Below are 13,882 nucleotides of genomic sequence, written 5' to 3' on the forward strand. Positions count from 1 at the left end.
TGGCAGACCCTGCTTTTTGCCAAGTCTGCCCAATCTTGCCATCCAAAATAGTTTGTTCCCACGAGATCGTCAGGCATCAGAAAGCAATGTGTATATCTACCTCAGTCTGTGTATCAGCACAGCTTTTCTGGAACAGAAAAGAAAAAAATATTGAACCAGAAACAAAAAACTGCTCTCTGAGATGGCAGGAGTGGTTGTGTGGGTCTGACAGCAGCTGGTACATGTGCTACACACCCTGGGATTTCCAGGCACAGATTACTCTTCCTCAAGGCCAACCTGCCAGCTGTCCTGCTCCCAACTCTCTGATCACGGCCTTCCTAGCAGTTATCAATGAGGAGGTACAACCAAACAGAAAGGAGAACAACTGGTCACGTTTCTACTGTTACAAAATGCTAATTTCTTACCTTACAGAAGGCCTGAACCCAAGAATCTTCTCACTGACTTTTTAATTCAAGGAGCAAAAGTGATGCACAGACTGTCCCACCCTCCACACCTTCAGCACTACTGACCAGAAGTAACTGCTTTAATACAGGTGCCCAGGGACAAACCCAACTGCCTTCAAGACAACCCGCTTTATACATCAGCAGGTGCTCCACAGCTTCTGACTTGTGAAAAACAGCCACTCTGTGTAATATGACACGTGACCAGCTGGGCAATATTGTGGCCAGATGAAGGAACCCCTTCCTGACCTTGGCTTTTACCTTGAGACACAAGCATTGTCTCCTCACACCTTAATAAGCACATTGCTCCTATCAATATTCAATCTCCAGCGACAATCTGACCCTAAAATTACGTCCTCCCTCTCACAGCCCATCTCTACCACACTGAGGAGAGATTTACCTCAATTCAAATGCTTCTCTGACTGACTTGCACAGTACTACAGTGACCTTTTAGCACATGCCCCACGGGACTGTACGTGACCAGGATTTATGGCCAGGCACGGGAAATGTGCCGCTCACAGAAACGCGCTGACCTGAGGGGTTTTTTTTGCCGCACCGTAGTTTGAAGTTGATAATAGAAACCCAGTAGCAGTTTAATGCTTGTTCGCCATTTGAGGGAGTAAGAGCTGCCTGGGGGCTCTGCTGGGCTGTATTTCAATACCTTGATTGGCCGTTGCAAACACAACACCTGCAGGCTCCTCACCAATGGTTTCTGCCTAAGGGAGGAAAGATGATTTTTTCCTCCCTTCTGTTAAGGCAAGAATTTAAGCAACGAAGCACTCCTACAGAAGCTTGAAGGTCCACTGCAATGAGAACTGGTTCTGGGGTGTTGTAAGATGGGCATATTCCAAGCAGCTGCCTGTAAATTTCCAAAGCAATATAAGAAGCCCATACAACCAAACCATTTCCAGTTTCATTGATAATTTTCAGTGCCTTGTAGCAAAACTACAAGTAGTGCCACACTCCTGTGAGAAGGCCCTTCTGAGGCACTTGACAAACCAATCAAGAAATAAAATAATTATGACTAAGATATGTTAATTTAGATTTTTCAGGATGTTTAATTCATTAGTGTATCAGAAAAAGCTGTTATGTTCTGGAAGTCTGGAGTATTGCCAGCCTTCACCCACTACTGATAGAATCATAGAATATCTTGGGTTGGAAGGGACCCACAAGGATCATAAAGTCCAGCTCCTGCTGTTCATACCAACCAAGAAGATAAGTTATGTTCCAGAAAATTCTGCCTTTAATTAGATAATTTTTCTCTAGAAAGGAGTGCAAAGGTCATAAGTCTCTTGGGGAAGATATAAGACTGTAATAAATCAAAGAAGGAAAGGCAGCTGAGCAAGTGCTGAAAAAAAGTGCTACAGAATTTTCTGCTCCATCCCCTAAGCAGAAGACTGCTTAAAAAAAATCCAAATTTCAGAAGGAATTTTATTTTTAAAAAATGCAGAGCATGGCAGCTGAATGAAGAACACTACTAATAATCTCATTTAAGGTGCTTATTCTGCCATCATGCTGCATTAAGCAGAGGGTGGGACAGAATGAGAGATTTCCCTAATATTTACTTTCTCTCTTTGCTGAAAACACTGTGATTGTCTATGTTTCAAAGCCCAGTTTTAGTATACTTGTTCAGTGTTTTCTGCCCATTCCTTGCTGCCTTGACTACTGGAATTCAATGTATTAATATGTATTTTGCCAAGCTCACAGACGGCTGACCACGGTATCAAAGCTCTGCTGGCAGAGTCGGCTCCACCAAACGCTGGGATTCAAAGAGCATTTGATACATCATGAAAAATACTGGCCTCAGCCTGCAGACAACTGCGTGTCTGTCTCACAAATTTCATATTCCATTCCATCAGCTTCCATCTTTATGGCAGCAGGCCGGATACTCAAATAGGAGCATAGTTTTGCAGAAATTTGTCTGCTCTTTTTGCAAGGAGCTGCCATCACTGTTGTGACTGGGATATCAGAAAGAAGAAGAGATGTTTGAAATTGAAAGACAATCTTGAAAAAATTTCAGCACAAACCATCAGTGTTGCATAACTAGAGAGCATTGCTTTGGCTTCAGAAGCTTGAGAAACTGTCTATTCAAGTGGAAAAAAACATATTCTCAATTCTGTAATTATTTAGCACTATAGAACACATGACAATTTTACTCAGCCTTTCTTCACTGCTGCATTAAAACAGGATAACAGTTTTCACAACAGCTGACTCTTCCTGTCACCAAAAACAAAGTGTTTGGTACAAAGTGAGAGAAAAATCAGCACCTCTGCCTGGAAGCCCTGCAAATTAGGAGAAAATCTTCAAATCAAAAGAATACATAGACACAAACCTCATTATTTCAGATGCAAGGATAAAAAAAAAAAAAAAATGGTTTTCTCCAGTGTTCTATAATCATCTCAATCAAGTTCTATACACAGTAAAATCTGTTCACTTTTAACTATAATCACAAATAAGGAGAAGAGATAGAGAACTGGTGAAAGGAAAAAGCAGAACAGGTCTGTAAATAGAATATTTGAAGGAAATGTAATGCCGGTGGACACTTTCTGCATAAGATTGCAATTTGGTCCACATTAAGTACCTAGAAAGCTACAAAAACAGTCTGTCAGAGATAACATCTTCTGTTCCCATTCAGTGGAAATGCCATCTAATGGGGGACCACCCAAGGAGGAGGGGCTTTCTTCAGTTCTTGGTTTCTCTCCTGAGATTGTCAATAGCAGCCATGGTTCTTCCTTCTTGTATGACATTAGCACTCTGGAAATGTCATTCTAAAATACTATCAGACCTTTCCACAGAAACCAGTCACACTCAGACAGTTCTGGGGGGGTGGATTGGTCCCCATTTGGCAGACACATGTGACCTGAGGGTCCATCAGCAGTGGCTGTGCTGTGTGCATGTGTGCTGGAGGGAGGATCACATGCAGTAACAGCGAAGAGCAGATGTGCTTGGTGTTGTGAGCTGCTTCCAGCCAGCACAATGCCAGGCTAGCACTCCAGATGAATTGCTACAGGCAGCCCTTCTGCCTGCTGAAAAGATCATTACCAATCAAAGAGGGTCATTCTACCTCCTTATTTCAACATTATTAGATGAGAGCTTCCTTTAAGGAGCGCAGTTTCCTTTGGGGAGGACTGACTCCAATAAGGTGTTGAACTAATTTGATCCCTGTTTCACTAGGAGATGTGTCATCCCCAGGTTTGAAAAAGTTACTCAAGAGAGCTTGAGCCTTTCATAATTAACATGCAACACTGGTTGCCACATGGGGAGCAGGCACAGTTATAATAACTCGGAGTCAATAATTCATAAACTATAATGCATTATTAATCAATTATTGAGGCCTGAATTACATTTAATGAGATTAAGCTGATTGGAGCACTAAGCTGTTTGAGTCATATTGATTTAATCAATGTGCTTAATTAAACTGTGTACATTTTCCACATGATCATTATTTCCCAGTATCCTGCATAAGTGGCCCCTGCAATTCACTTCCTCTGCTGTTCTTTGCTCAGGAATTGCTCTTTGCTGCAATTTGTATTTAAAGGTAAAGGTCTTGTTTCTTCCTGAGAAAAGATCAAAGTTGCAAAGCAACAATCTAAATAGCTTATATACGCAAACTGAAAAATGTTAGAATAGTTTTTCCCAGCAACTGCGCCTTTTTTATTCCATAAGCTTAATATAAGGCCAGGTAAAGACACCTCATTAGTCTCACTTTATCCCTCATTCCAGCTCCAGGAGCATCTGCAGATTCAATGGTATGAGTATCCTACCATAACTATCCCAAAAACATCACTCTATCCTTCTTCAGAAACATGCCTAGACAAAATACGTGCTTCAAATCCCCAGGAGACAACATTTAAGATAAGCAGGTGTCATTATCTTTTTTTGACAATGTTCATAATGGTTTTCTCAGCCATGCATAAAGAGAACATATGATGACAGAAGAGCAACTCAAAGTGACAGATATTACAGACGTAAATCCATTTGCTAGTGTCATTTTTGTTTAATTTCCCTCACCTCTGATGTTAATTATCTGGGGCAATTTAGGTTAACTTTAAACCACAAAATTTAGATCTGTGATGCTACCCACGGCCAAAAGGATACTCATTAGGTGTTGACTCTGGAACACACACAACACACTGAATAATCTCTATTATTAATGGGGCTGACAGCAGTACAATCAGCCATGAAGAGAGTTGTGCAATTCCTTCACAACTGTTTGAGTCATTACTCTGTGTCAGCACTAACCAGAATGGCACCTACACTACATCACATCTCAGAGGTGTCCTGCCCCTTCCCTTCTCTAACTAAAGGTGAGAGCAAATCCACCCCAACTCCTGAAAAACGCTCAAATGGCAGTGTAGAGCATACACTGTTCTTTTCTGGCCCATCTTTTTGCTTTTGGTGGTTTTAATTCCACCACTTTGTTAACATTAGCAACGTATCAGTGTCCTTTACTTTTTAACGAGAAGACAATTTTATAATTGCCTGTGCATCAGTGTTTAGATATTTTCCTTACACTTCTTTAAAGAGTTTATCTGTCCATTTGCTCTGTCACTTACAACAGTATCCTACTGCTTGCAGGGTCTACTCAGCTGTCTGCCAGGGAGTTTAGTGGAGTTACACACTGCACACATGCATAAATAATACTGTGAATTAGGAGTTTGCAAACTATTACTGGGTACACATACATGCTGCTAACACTGCCTTCACTGGGCTCTGAGTGTGTGACAAACTGAAGAAAATCAGAGCTCTGCAAACACCTATTGATTCATCAAGTGGGGAGTTGGCACCAGGATTTGGAAGTTTTATCATTCTCCTTGTTTCTGCATTCATTTGAGAATGCTCTGAAAGATGTTGGGAATTGCTCTCCCTTCAAAAGCCCCTTTAACTCTCATCAGGCAGACCTAACGCAGCCAGAAATAATGTCACCCACACGCAGTCAGAGTGATTTCACCTTTATCACAAGACCACGGAGGATATTGCAGTTAGGATGGGTATTAAAGACATCTGTACTAGCTGGAAGCTGAGTCTTCTTCATCAGATGGCAAGAAGGGCAAGTTTAAAGCTAAACAGCAACCTCAAAAATCAAGATAGATCCTCTCAGTTTCTATTTGTTCAAGTCTATGAAGCTGCAAAGCCCAGCAGGGACCACTGACCAGCCCCAGGTATCCACAGACATGGATCAAGTTTGAGTGGAGGCTGTGCTGATTGGAACTGAGTGGTTGCATGAACAAGAGTAAAAGCACAGGAAGCCAAAAAGTTCCCAGTTCACCTCTTTCTGTCTTTATATCAATTTCAAAGCTGAACATTTAATAAAAATTATTCAGTACACCACCGTCATATAAAGGGCAGGTATAAAGAGAGGAAGGAGAAAGGAGCCTAAAGTGAATATCAAAGCCTCACACAAGCAGGGCATAATGAAGGGAAGAAGCAGCTCATTTTTCTTTTCTTCAGCATGGCTTGTGCTTCCTATTAACAGGGTGCACCTTAATAAATTTAACTCAGACAAATTTAACCATCCTAGAACCACATTAATCAAAAGCCTGACAAGAGCAATCTGAAAGAGTTGAGGAAGGGAAGTAAAGCACAGCTGACACAGAGGATGCCATGTCCTCACTCTCCCTGGGCACTTTCAATACGAAATAACTCCTTCCCACTGCACTCCTACCAGGCTGACCCTGCTGCCTTCCCAGTGCTCCTCACCCATCCAATGCCTCTTTATCCGTGATGTTTCCTTATCTCTACATGTCTATATTTAAGAAAGATTTAGACTATTTCATCGTGATCATGTGCAGCAGCTACAAATTCCTGGTGAGATTTGTGCCATGGAATTGCTGAAAAAAAAACCCCAAAACTGTAAAAGTACAGATTAACACATGTAACAAAGGCAATATAAATTTGATAGGAAATCAAAATTACTATAGCTCATGAAAACTATACATTGGCCTGAACCAGAAGGAAAAAACAACGTTGTCCATTTTTATTCATTACCCATGTGCCAAGTTCCCCAGTGCTGGAGCTCCATGTTCCTTCTCCAGCTGAAATTCCCATGCATGGAGACCGTAAAAAGCCATGGGGTGTATTGCAAAGAAATTCTCCACCCTTTGGTCTCTTCGTATTTAGCTCTAAGTTGTTGCTCTTGAGTTATGTTTTTAGCATGGAAAACATTGACAAACAGGTCCTTCCATCAGCTAAAACACTTCACAGAAAGATGGCTATATCATACAAAATGAGGAAACTGAGAAGTAACTGCTGATCAAAGCCCTACAAAGCAGCACAAATTAGACTAAATGCATCCCCAAAAGCCATAATTATCCAAGATACTCAAACAAAATAAGCACATACATGATTATTCAGATTTGCCTACAGGCATCCCCACAGCATAAAACATGGTGTGCTGCCTTGCTGATCCTCCACTTGATAAAACAATAAATATTTTCATCACTTAAGGATATTGGTGTTTACTTTTACAGTCTTGAAAACTTGAGTGAAACTGTGTTGCCTTGACAATGTCTTTCCCCCCAAAAAATATTCTTTTTCAGTTGACAGCTGGGGCTCCTACATGTTCTGTTTTGATTGAGTTCCATGGGCTCATGGATAGACGTAGGAAGTCTGCAATCTCATTGTGTGCAAGGCTTCAGAGGAGGGGTTTAGTGGCATGGGATTTCATGGCATTTCTGGGAGAATTACGAACTCCCACCAGCTTTATGTATTACCACAAGGCAGAATATATTTATTTCTGTTGAAAATAAAGAGGACTTAATCCACATAATTGGGATTTGAACCTAGATGCAGTATATTAATCAGTCTGAAGCATTCAGAAAAAGTATCTACTGAAATTGTTCATAGATGCCTTATGAATCTTTCAGCAAACCTGGGCTGAACAAGAAAGCCAAGCCTTGTCTTTGTCGACAGATTAACAACCTTTGAAAACCTGCCAGGCTCTCTTCTAACACTGTGAGAAGCAGAATATACTCAGAATATACTCTGAGAATACAGTGCTCCAGAAAATGGCCAGGTCTCCCAACATGGTCATATTTATATCGCAATACTTTCTTAAAATTGTTGTGTTTGGTTTTTTGGGGTTTTGTTTGGTTGGTTGGTGGTGGGTCTTTTTGTTTGTTTTTTTGTTGTTGTTGCTGTTGTTTGTTTTTGTTTTGTTTATGTGTTTTTGGGGTATTTTTGCTTTGTTATGGCAAAACATTCCTTTCAGGAAGTCCTTTCAAAACCAAAAGAGCGAAAGTCCAACGTTAAGGATATCGACTCCTCATGCAACTGACTCACTCCAAGCCCTTGCTTAGATAAACCCAAACGTTAACTAAAGGTTTTACTTTGTACCACCATTGGAAAGGACTTCTCACATGGGCAGAAAATCTTCACTGCATGCCTCTTCCAGATGACCCAAATCCTCAAATAAAATATTCCAACTTACTTTCAGTTGCCCCCTTGAGACCTTCAGCCATGAGGTGTCAGCAAATAACACCTGACCAGGTGATCTCCTGCCATGTGCCAAAGGCTGCTCCAGATAACCAACCTCCCCCTCCTCAACTCCCACCCCCTGGTTTTATGAATCATCATTACCATGGAAAAAAAGTAAGGGCAGGAATTCTCTCTTCAAGCCAGGCATGGACAGCCACAATTAAAGCTGTGCATGTACATAATAAAGCTCTAGATATAAAATGACAATTATAATATTTACTATTAAACAGTACATCATCAGTATGGTCTCAGACAGAATGCAAAGAGATATATTGTGTCCAGATGAATCTACTGGGCACACTGGAGGAGTTGGAACTTCACCAGAACACTTCAATCGCTGGTCCAGCTGGGGATGAGTTACCTTGGTTTGTTTTTTGTTTTTTTTTTTTTTTTTAAATTTAAGATTTGAAAGTACATAAATAATTTTAGTAGAACACATAAAATATGAAAAAAAAATCTTGTTCAATTAGTTTTTTACTCTAAGTTATTTCACTCTAAGAGATATTAGATTTTGAAGTTTTCAAATGCTTTACATCATTGAAGAGAAATTTAAAGTACAAAATGGTATCAGTTCTCCTCCATGGAAACCTGTAATTCTTAAAGAGCAACATAACTGGCTATTCCTCATATTTATATTCCTTTTTCCAAAATGAGAAAGACAAGAAAATCAGAATGTTCACAAAAGAGGTTGTTGTTGTCACTGCTGACATGAGCCCAACTCACCAGCATCTTTTTTAATGCTCCATCGGGCTACTTACAGAATTGCTCCAGGTCATCTCTGTTTTTTGACTCAGGCATAGCAGTGATTGTGAGCAATGGGCACGGATTTCCTCCCAGAGTCTGGCAGAGTGTCTGCTGCCTCCAGTAAACCTTCTTAGGGTTCCTATTTTGCTCCAGGATATCAAGATGGGACTGAAAAAGAAGCAATAAAGCAGATTTATAAAGGAGTTCATGGTCTATGAAAACCAATTTTATTCCAGTAGCTGTATATTATTTTTGATGCTAATTTCATATCTTGCTAACTTCCCAGCTCCTCTCCTCTTCCAGTTAATAGCACCCCTTTTACATCCCACAAATATGCAGAAGTCATTCACAATGCATTCCATTTCGCTGAAGCTGCACAGAACATTTATTCTAATATCATGATCTACTTTAGGGTGTCCCTTTTTGTTGCAGAGGTGTTGAACCAGATGACCTTTAGACATCCTTTCCAGCCCAAACTATTCTATGATTTTGCCTGAACAGCTCCTAGGTGTTTTTGTTAGCATAAAGAAATTTCTATGCATACATGAAATCCAAAAGAGAAACATTTACTCTTTATATTTTAATAAGATTTTCGTAGAAATGTGAGAAAACTCACCAATTTTGAACATTTACAGGATTGATTGCTTAGCTGTCAAGCACATGCCAGTGAAACTCAGTGACAACTCCGTATCAGAGGCAGCCAAAAAGTTTATATCGAAACAACATTTTGTACAATCAGTAGTGGCAAATTTGAAGAGAGTCTTTCCAAGAAGTTATTTAAAAAGGGAGAATTTTCTCCCCACCCCCCAAAAGTTTATGACAGTTTCAAACAATTCCAAAGTCCAACAGCTTCTTGAGAAATTTGATAAAAAGAACTGGCAGCTTAGAAGAAAGACTTTTTGGAACAAATTACGATCGCCTCATTAGACACGGAGCCACTTGTCACCCACACAGCAGATGAAGTGTAGTTCTCTGTGTGCATTGCAATTGATGGGTGTGAGTAATGCCACTGCAGAGTGTTGCTGGGTGTTGTGGAGCTCCAGTTGTCTCCCAGTTGGTGGGAATGGGTGCAGTGAGCGCATTTGTCCTAACAGTAACTAGAAAACATCAGTTCACTCAATGACCCTCACAGGGTGATGGTTCATCTCTGTGAGTAGGGGTTACATTTTAATTCACATTTATGGGACACCACATTCCTATTTCTCAAACCTGGAGGCTCACAGTGTTTCAGACTGGTTTCCCAGCATCCAAATGGGGCCATGTAAACACAGAACTGAAATTTACCGTCAGCCATGTTATAAAACAATTAAAATACAGATCTATAAAGTAAATTCAATTATTAGATGCATTTAGCAATCTCACATAGATACAGAGAACTCAATATCATCATTTACTTATGTTCCTGATACACAGTGGAACTTAATTTGGTACAGCTACCACAGAGATTTGAGATAGATATCAAAACAATTTTTACTGTGATGTAAAAATAGATAAATTACTGTTTATAAAAGAAACCTAATTACTAATGGACAAGAAGTAATGAACTGCAGAGTGTACCCAAGTTCAAATAGGATTCTGCAATATTTCCTGCAAATATGCCTATAACTATAAAACATATATGATATTTAAAAATATTTTTAGATTACTAACTCCATATACAATTTTTTCTTCTTCCCCAAAGCACTATGTATTTAATTGAGCCCTTGGGTTCAAAATCACTTTTAATTTATTATTGATATGTAAAACCGACACACTTCACCAGTGGACAAATGCTTTAAAATGCAATCTACTGATGCACAAACCTGATTTACTTTATTTACTCTGGAAATAAAAGTAAAATAGAAATGTGTATAGTGCATCCCTTGACATTTTAAATTAGTCCAAGAAAAGAAACCTTTCAGGATTATTAGGTGTAGTGATTTTGCTTTGGCTACAGCTGGACACAACAATTTATCAACCTTTTCCGCCCATAACTCCCATTTACCAAACTTTACGGTCCTTATTGTGTCTGGGTTCATTTAAACTTTTCCTGGGGCAAAATTCCCTTTACCTTCAATGAGCATTTTATTTGAAGAGACAGTGAAATATTTAAAGACTTGGTCGTGTACTCATGCAAGAGCAGGTGAGATATTCAGTGATTCCCAGAGCACACAAACTTCCAAGTCTCTCTTGCTTTGTGCCAGCAGAAGATAGAAATCAATAACAGCGAAATAATGATGAGGCACTGCATTTATGTGAAATGTGTGGTGGTGAATAAGTCTGACCAATTCTTCAGTATTGCATTTGTTTTTCACCCCGCAGACCGTAGATATTTGTGCCTTCGGGGCGAAAGGTCAAACCCCACCAGGGGAGCATATGCCCTTCCCCACGGAATTTTAGGAGTGACTGGTGAGGTGCTGATGAGAAGTGAGCTGACAGACATGTTTTGGACTGAAGGCTGGACTGGCTTTCTTCCAGATACTGGAAGCAGTTTCTTTGAATGTCTATGATGGGATGCAAAACAGTTGACAAGAGGCTTTTTTGAGTGGGAATCCATCTAAGCCTAACTCTGCCAGCATGCCAGGCAGCACAGCGAGTCCTGGGGGAGGACATTCCCCTGGAAAGCACAGCATCCAGTACCTGGTCATGGCAAACTGATACTATTCTACAAAACAGAGTGACCTTGAACTCCACCAACCCACACCAGCATCTATTGCCCAGAACAAAACGTGTTGATAATGGAAACTGAGGTGAGGAGGAAAGGAAGCTGATCTGCTGGAACTGTCTGGTTTCATCGGCAGTAACGTTGTTCTCATCTTTAGCATCAAAGCAAAGCTTCTCCCAGAATGATCATTTCACTTCTTTCATCCTATCTCCCCTTCAGACCCTGGTCTCCCCTACATCAATTATAGAGGAAGCACATTGGATGCATCTCCCCGAAAATTCCCTTGCCATCCACCCTTTTCCACAGAAAAGGCTGTCGAAAACAAACCCATGCCCAGCAAAAAAAAAACCCTTGGTACAACTCAATAATTAAGTTTATGCTTTGGAGTTGCATTCTTTTAGTTTCTGTACTGACAGCACTGGTGGGAGTGTCACAAATTCCTACTGACACTCCAGCTAGCGCTGAGGAAAGAGCTGGTAAAGTATCAGATGAGGTCCAGCAGCCTGGTAACACTGGGTGCAGCTCTGAAAGCTGGGCTGTTACCCTGTGTCAGGAGGAGGAAGAGGCAGCACATCTGAATTGTCATTAGGTTTAGCCCCCTGCTTCCCAGCCCTTCAGGAGGAGGATCCTGCCACCTCAAGCGAGTGAAGACACCTTTGGTTTGTATTATGTCTGCTATAAGCACTAATGGCTTGTGCTCAGCTTGTCCCACAGAGAAATTTCTTTCCTTCTACAGCATTCTGGGCTTTGCAGCTGGCAGGAGCTGCAGCTGTAACAAGGCAATTACACCATCATGAGCACAGAATGGTTTCAGTGGGAAGGAACCTTACAGATCATCTCATTCCAAGCCCCTTGCCATGGGGAGGGATATTTTCCCCTAGAACAAGTTGCTCAAAACCCCATACAACCTGACCCTGAACACTCCCAGGGGTGAGGAAGTGTGAAAGCAATCCTCTGTGTCGCCCCAAAATCTACACATCCCCAAGCAGCTCCAACCTGTCAGGACCATAACCTTATCTAGGTGGACATGGCAGTATTACCATCATCGTGGAGTAGGTGTAGGGGTAGTGGTAGGCCAGGTAGCAGACATCATCCTTGTGAGGGAACTTGATGCTGAAGGTCAGGGTGTAGTAGAACCTTCCCCTCACACCTCCTCCTGCAGCTGCCCTGCAGCGGTAGTGGTTTCTGGAAGAAGAGAAAGAGGAGGAAAGTAAATGCTTTTCACTTCTAGATGTGCATTTGAAGCAGCCAGGAGAAAAATAAGCATTCAGAGAGGCATCCACACAACAGGACACAAAGCCCAGCAGGGAGTTAGGAGACAGAGCTGCATGTGGCAGTGCAGGGCACAGCCAGTCATGTGCTGCTGAGGGATGGGAGCACTACCCTAGGAAAATAACATCCATTAATGATTCATTTTGTTAGGATGCAAATAAAAAAAGATAATAGTCACTCATATAGCAGAGTCCAGACATATTTAAATGATGTATTCAGCTCAAACGGCTGTGTTTCTTCAGATATCCACATTATCTGGCTTAGAGATGCAGGTTCCTATTCACAGGCCTGAACAATGCCATGAGAAAATACTCTGCAAAAAGCCTGGAGATTTCGAAAATATGAATACCCTACCAAACCAACTTTTCAGTTCCACCAGAGGAAGAAAAGTGATATTTCAGGAATAAAAATAAGTAATAAATAGGACATACATAAAAATATTTCAAATAACAACAAAGGCACTTTGCTGAGTAGGAGGAAGAGGAGAATGGGTTTGGGTAGAGACTGGGTGTGAAGAAGAAGTGACTTCATACAGATCTGCCAGTTGTAACCTACTCGGAAATTTCTTTGTATCCCTCTTTTTTGAAGACTTGAGCAGTCTTCCCTCTCAGGGAGTAGTGAGGACACGTTGCTCCCTAAAAAATAGGGAGGTGAGATTGGTATGGAAGATAGAAAAGCAGGGAATTCTCAAGGCAGGGTCATCTTCCACAGCATCTGATCAGGGCATGCCTGGCGACAGAGAGGGTTCCAGGTCATCAGACTGTGGTGGTGAGGCAGGTCTGGGTCTAACCAGCAGGTCAGTTCCTGGGTCAGGATCCAGTTCCGGATGTGTGGCAAAGCAGGGACACAGCAACAGGGACACAGCAGTGACTGAGCTGAGGCTGGTCAACACTGGCAAGGTCTAAGAGAGCACACAAATCCTTGACACTGTCTTCAATAAAAACTACAAAATCTTAGAGCAAGCTCCTCAGCCTAGTGTCAGGACCTGATCTGCAGGAGACTCTGATGAAGAGATTACCTCAGGCTGAGTAGGAAAGTTTTCTTTCAGCAGAGATGAACTGGCAAATCATGCACTTTAGGGAGAAGCCTCAGAGCAAATTGCATCCATAAGTACATTTCAAACAATATTTTTCCCACATTGCACCAATTATGCTGTTGCCAAACCTTCTGATTCTGAAGGACTGTGAGGTTTCTTTGACAAATGTTATCATCAATGTTGCATTAAAATGCAAAATAGAAGAGGCAACCAAAAGATGTCATTTCAGCTCCTGAATTTTACAATACTAGTTTATTTTGCTGCTGTTCA

General features: G+C 41.1%; 1 protein-coding gene across 2 annotated transcripts in view; it reads right to left on the reverse strand.

Annotated features, from left to right (window-relative positions):
- AGBL1 (AGBL carboxypeptidase 1) overlaps positions 1-13,882 on the reverse strand; it is a 266,584-nt gene that overhangs the window by 178,672 nt on the left and 74,030 nt on the right. For both annotated transcript variants that reach the window (XM_040077478.2, XM_040077473.2), the window contains 2 exons: positions 12,345-12,489; positions 8,675-8,828 (listed from right to left, as the gene is read on the reverse strand). In XM_040077478.2, coding sequence (XP_039933412.1) covers positions 8,675-8,828; positions 12,345-12,489 — 299 coding nt within the window. The remainder of the gene's footprint in view (positions 1-8,674; positions 8,829-12,344; positions 12,490-13,882) is intronic.

The sequence above is a fragment of the Hirundo rustica genome, chromosome 13 (assembly GCF_015227805.2).
Source record: "Hirundo rustica isolate bHirRus1 chromosome 13, bHirRus1.pri.v3, whole genome shotgun sequence".
In the NCBI taxonomy this organism is placed as follows: Eukaryota; Metazoa; Chordata; class Aves; order Passeriformes; family Hirundinidae; genus Hirundo; species Hirundo rustica.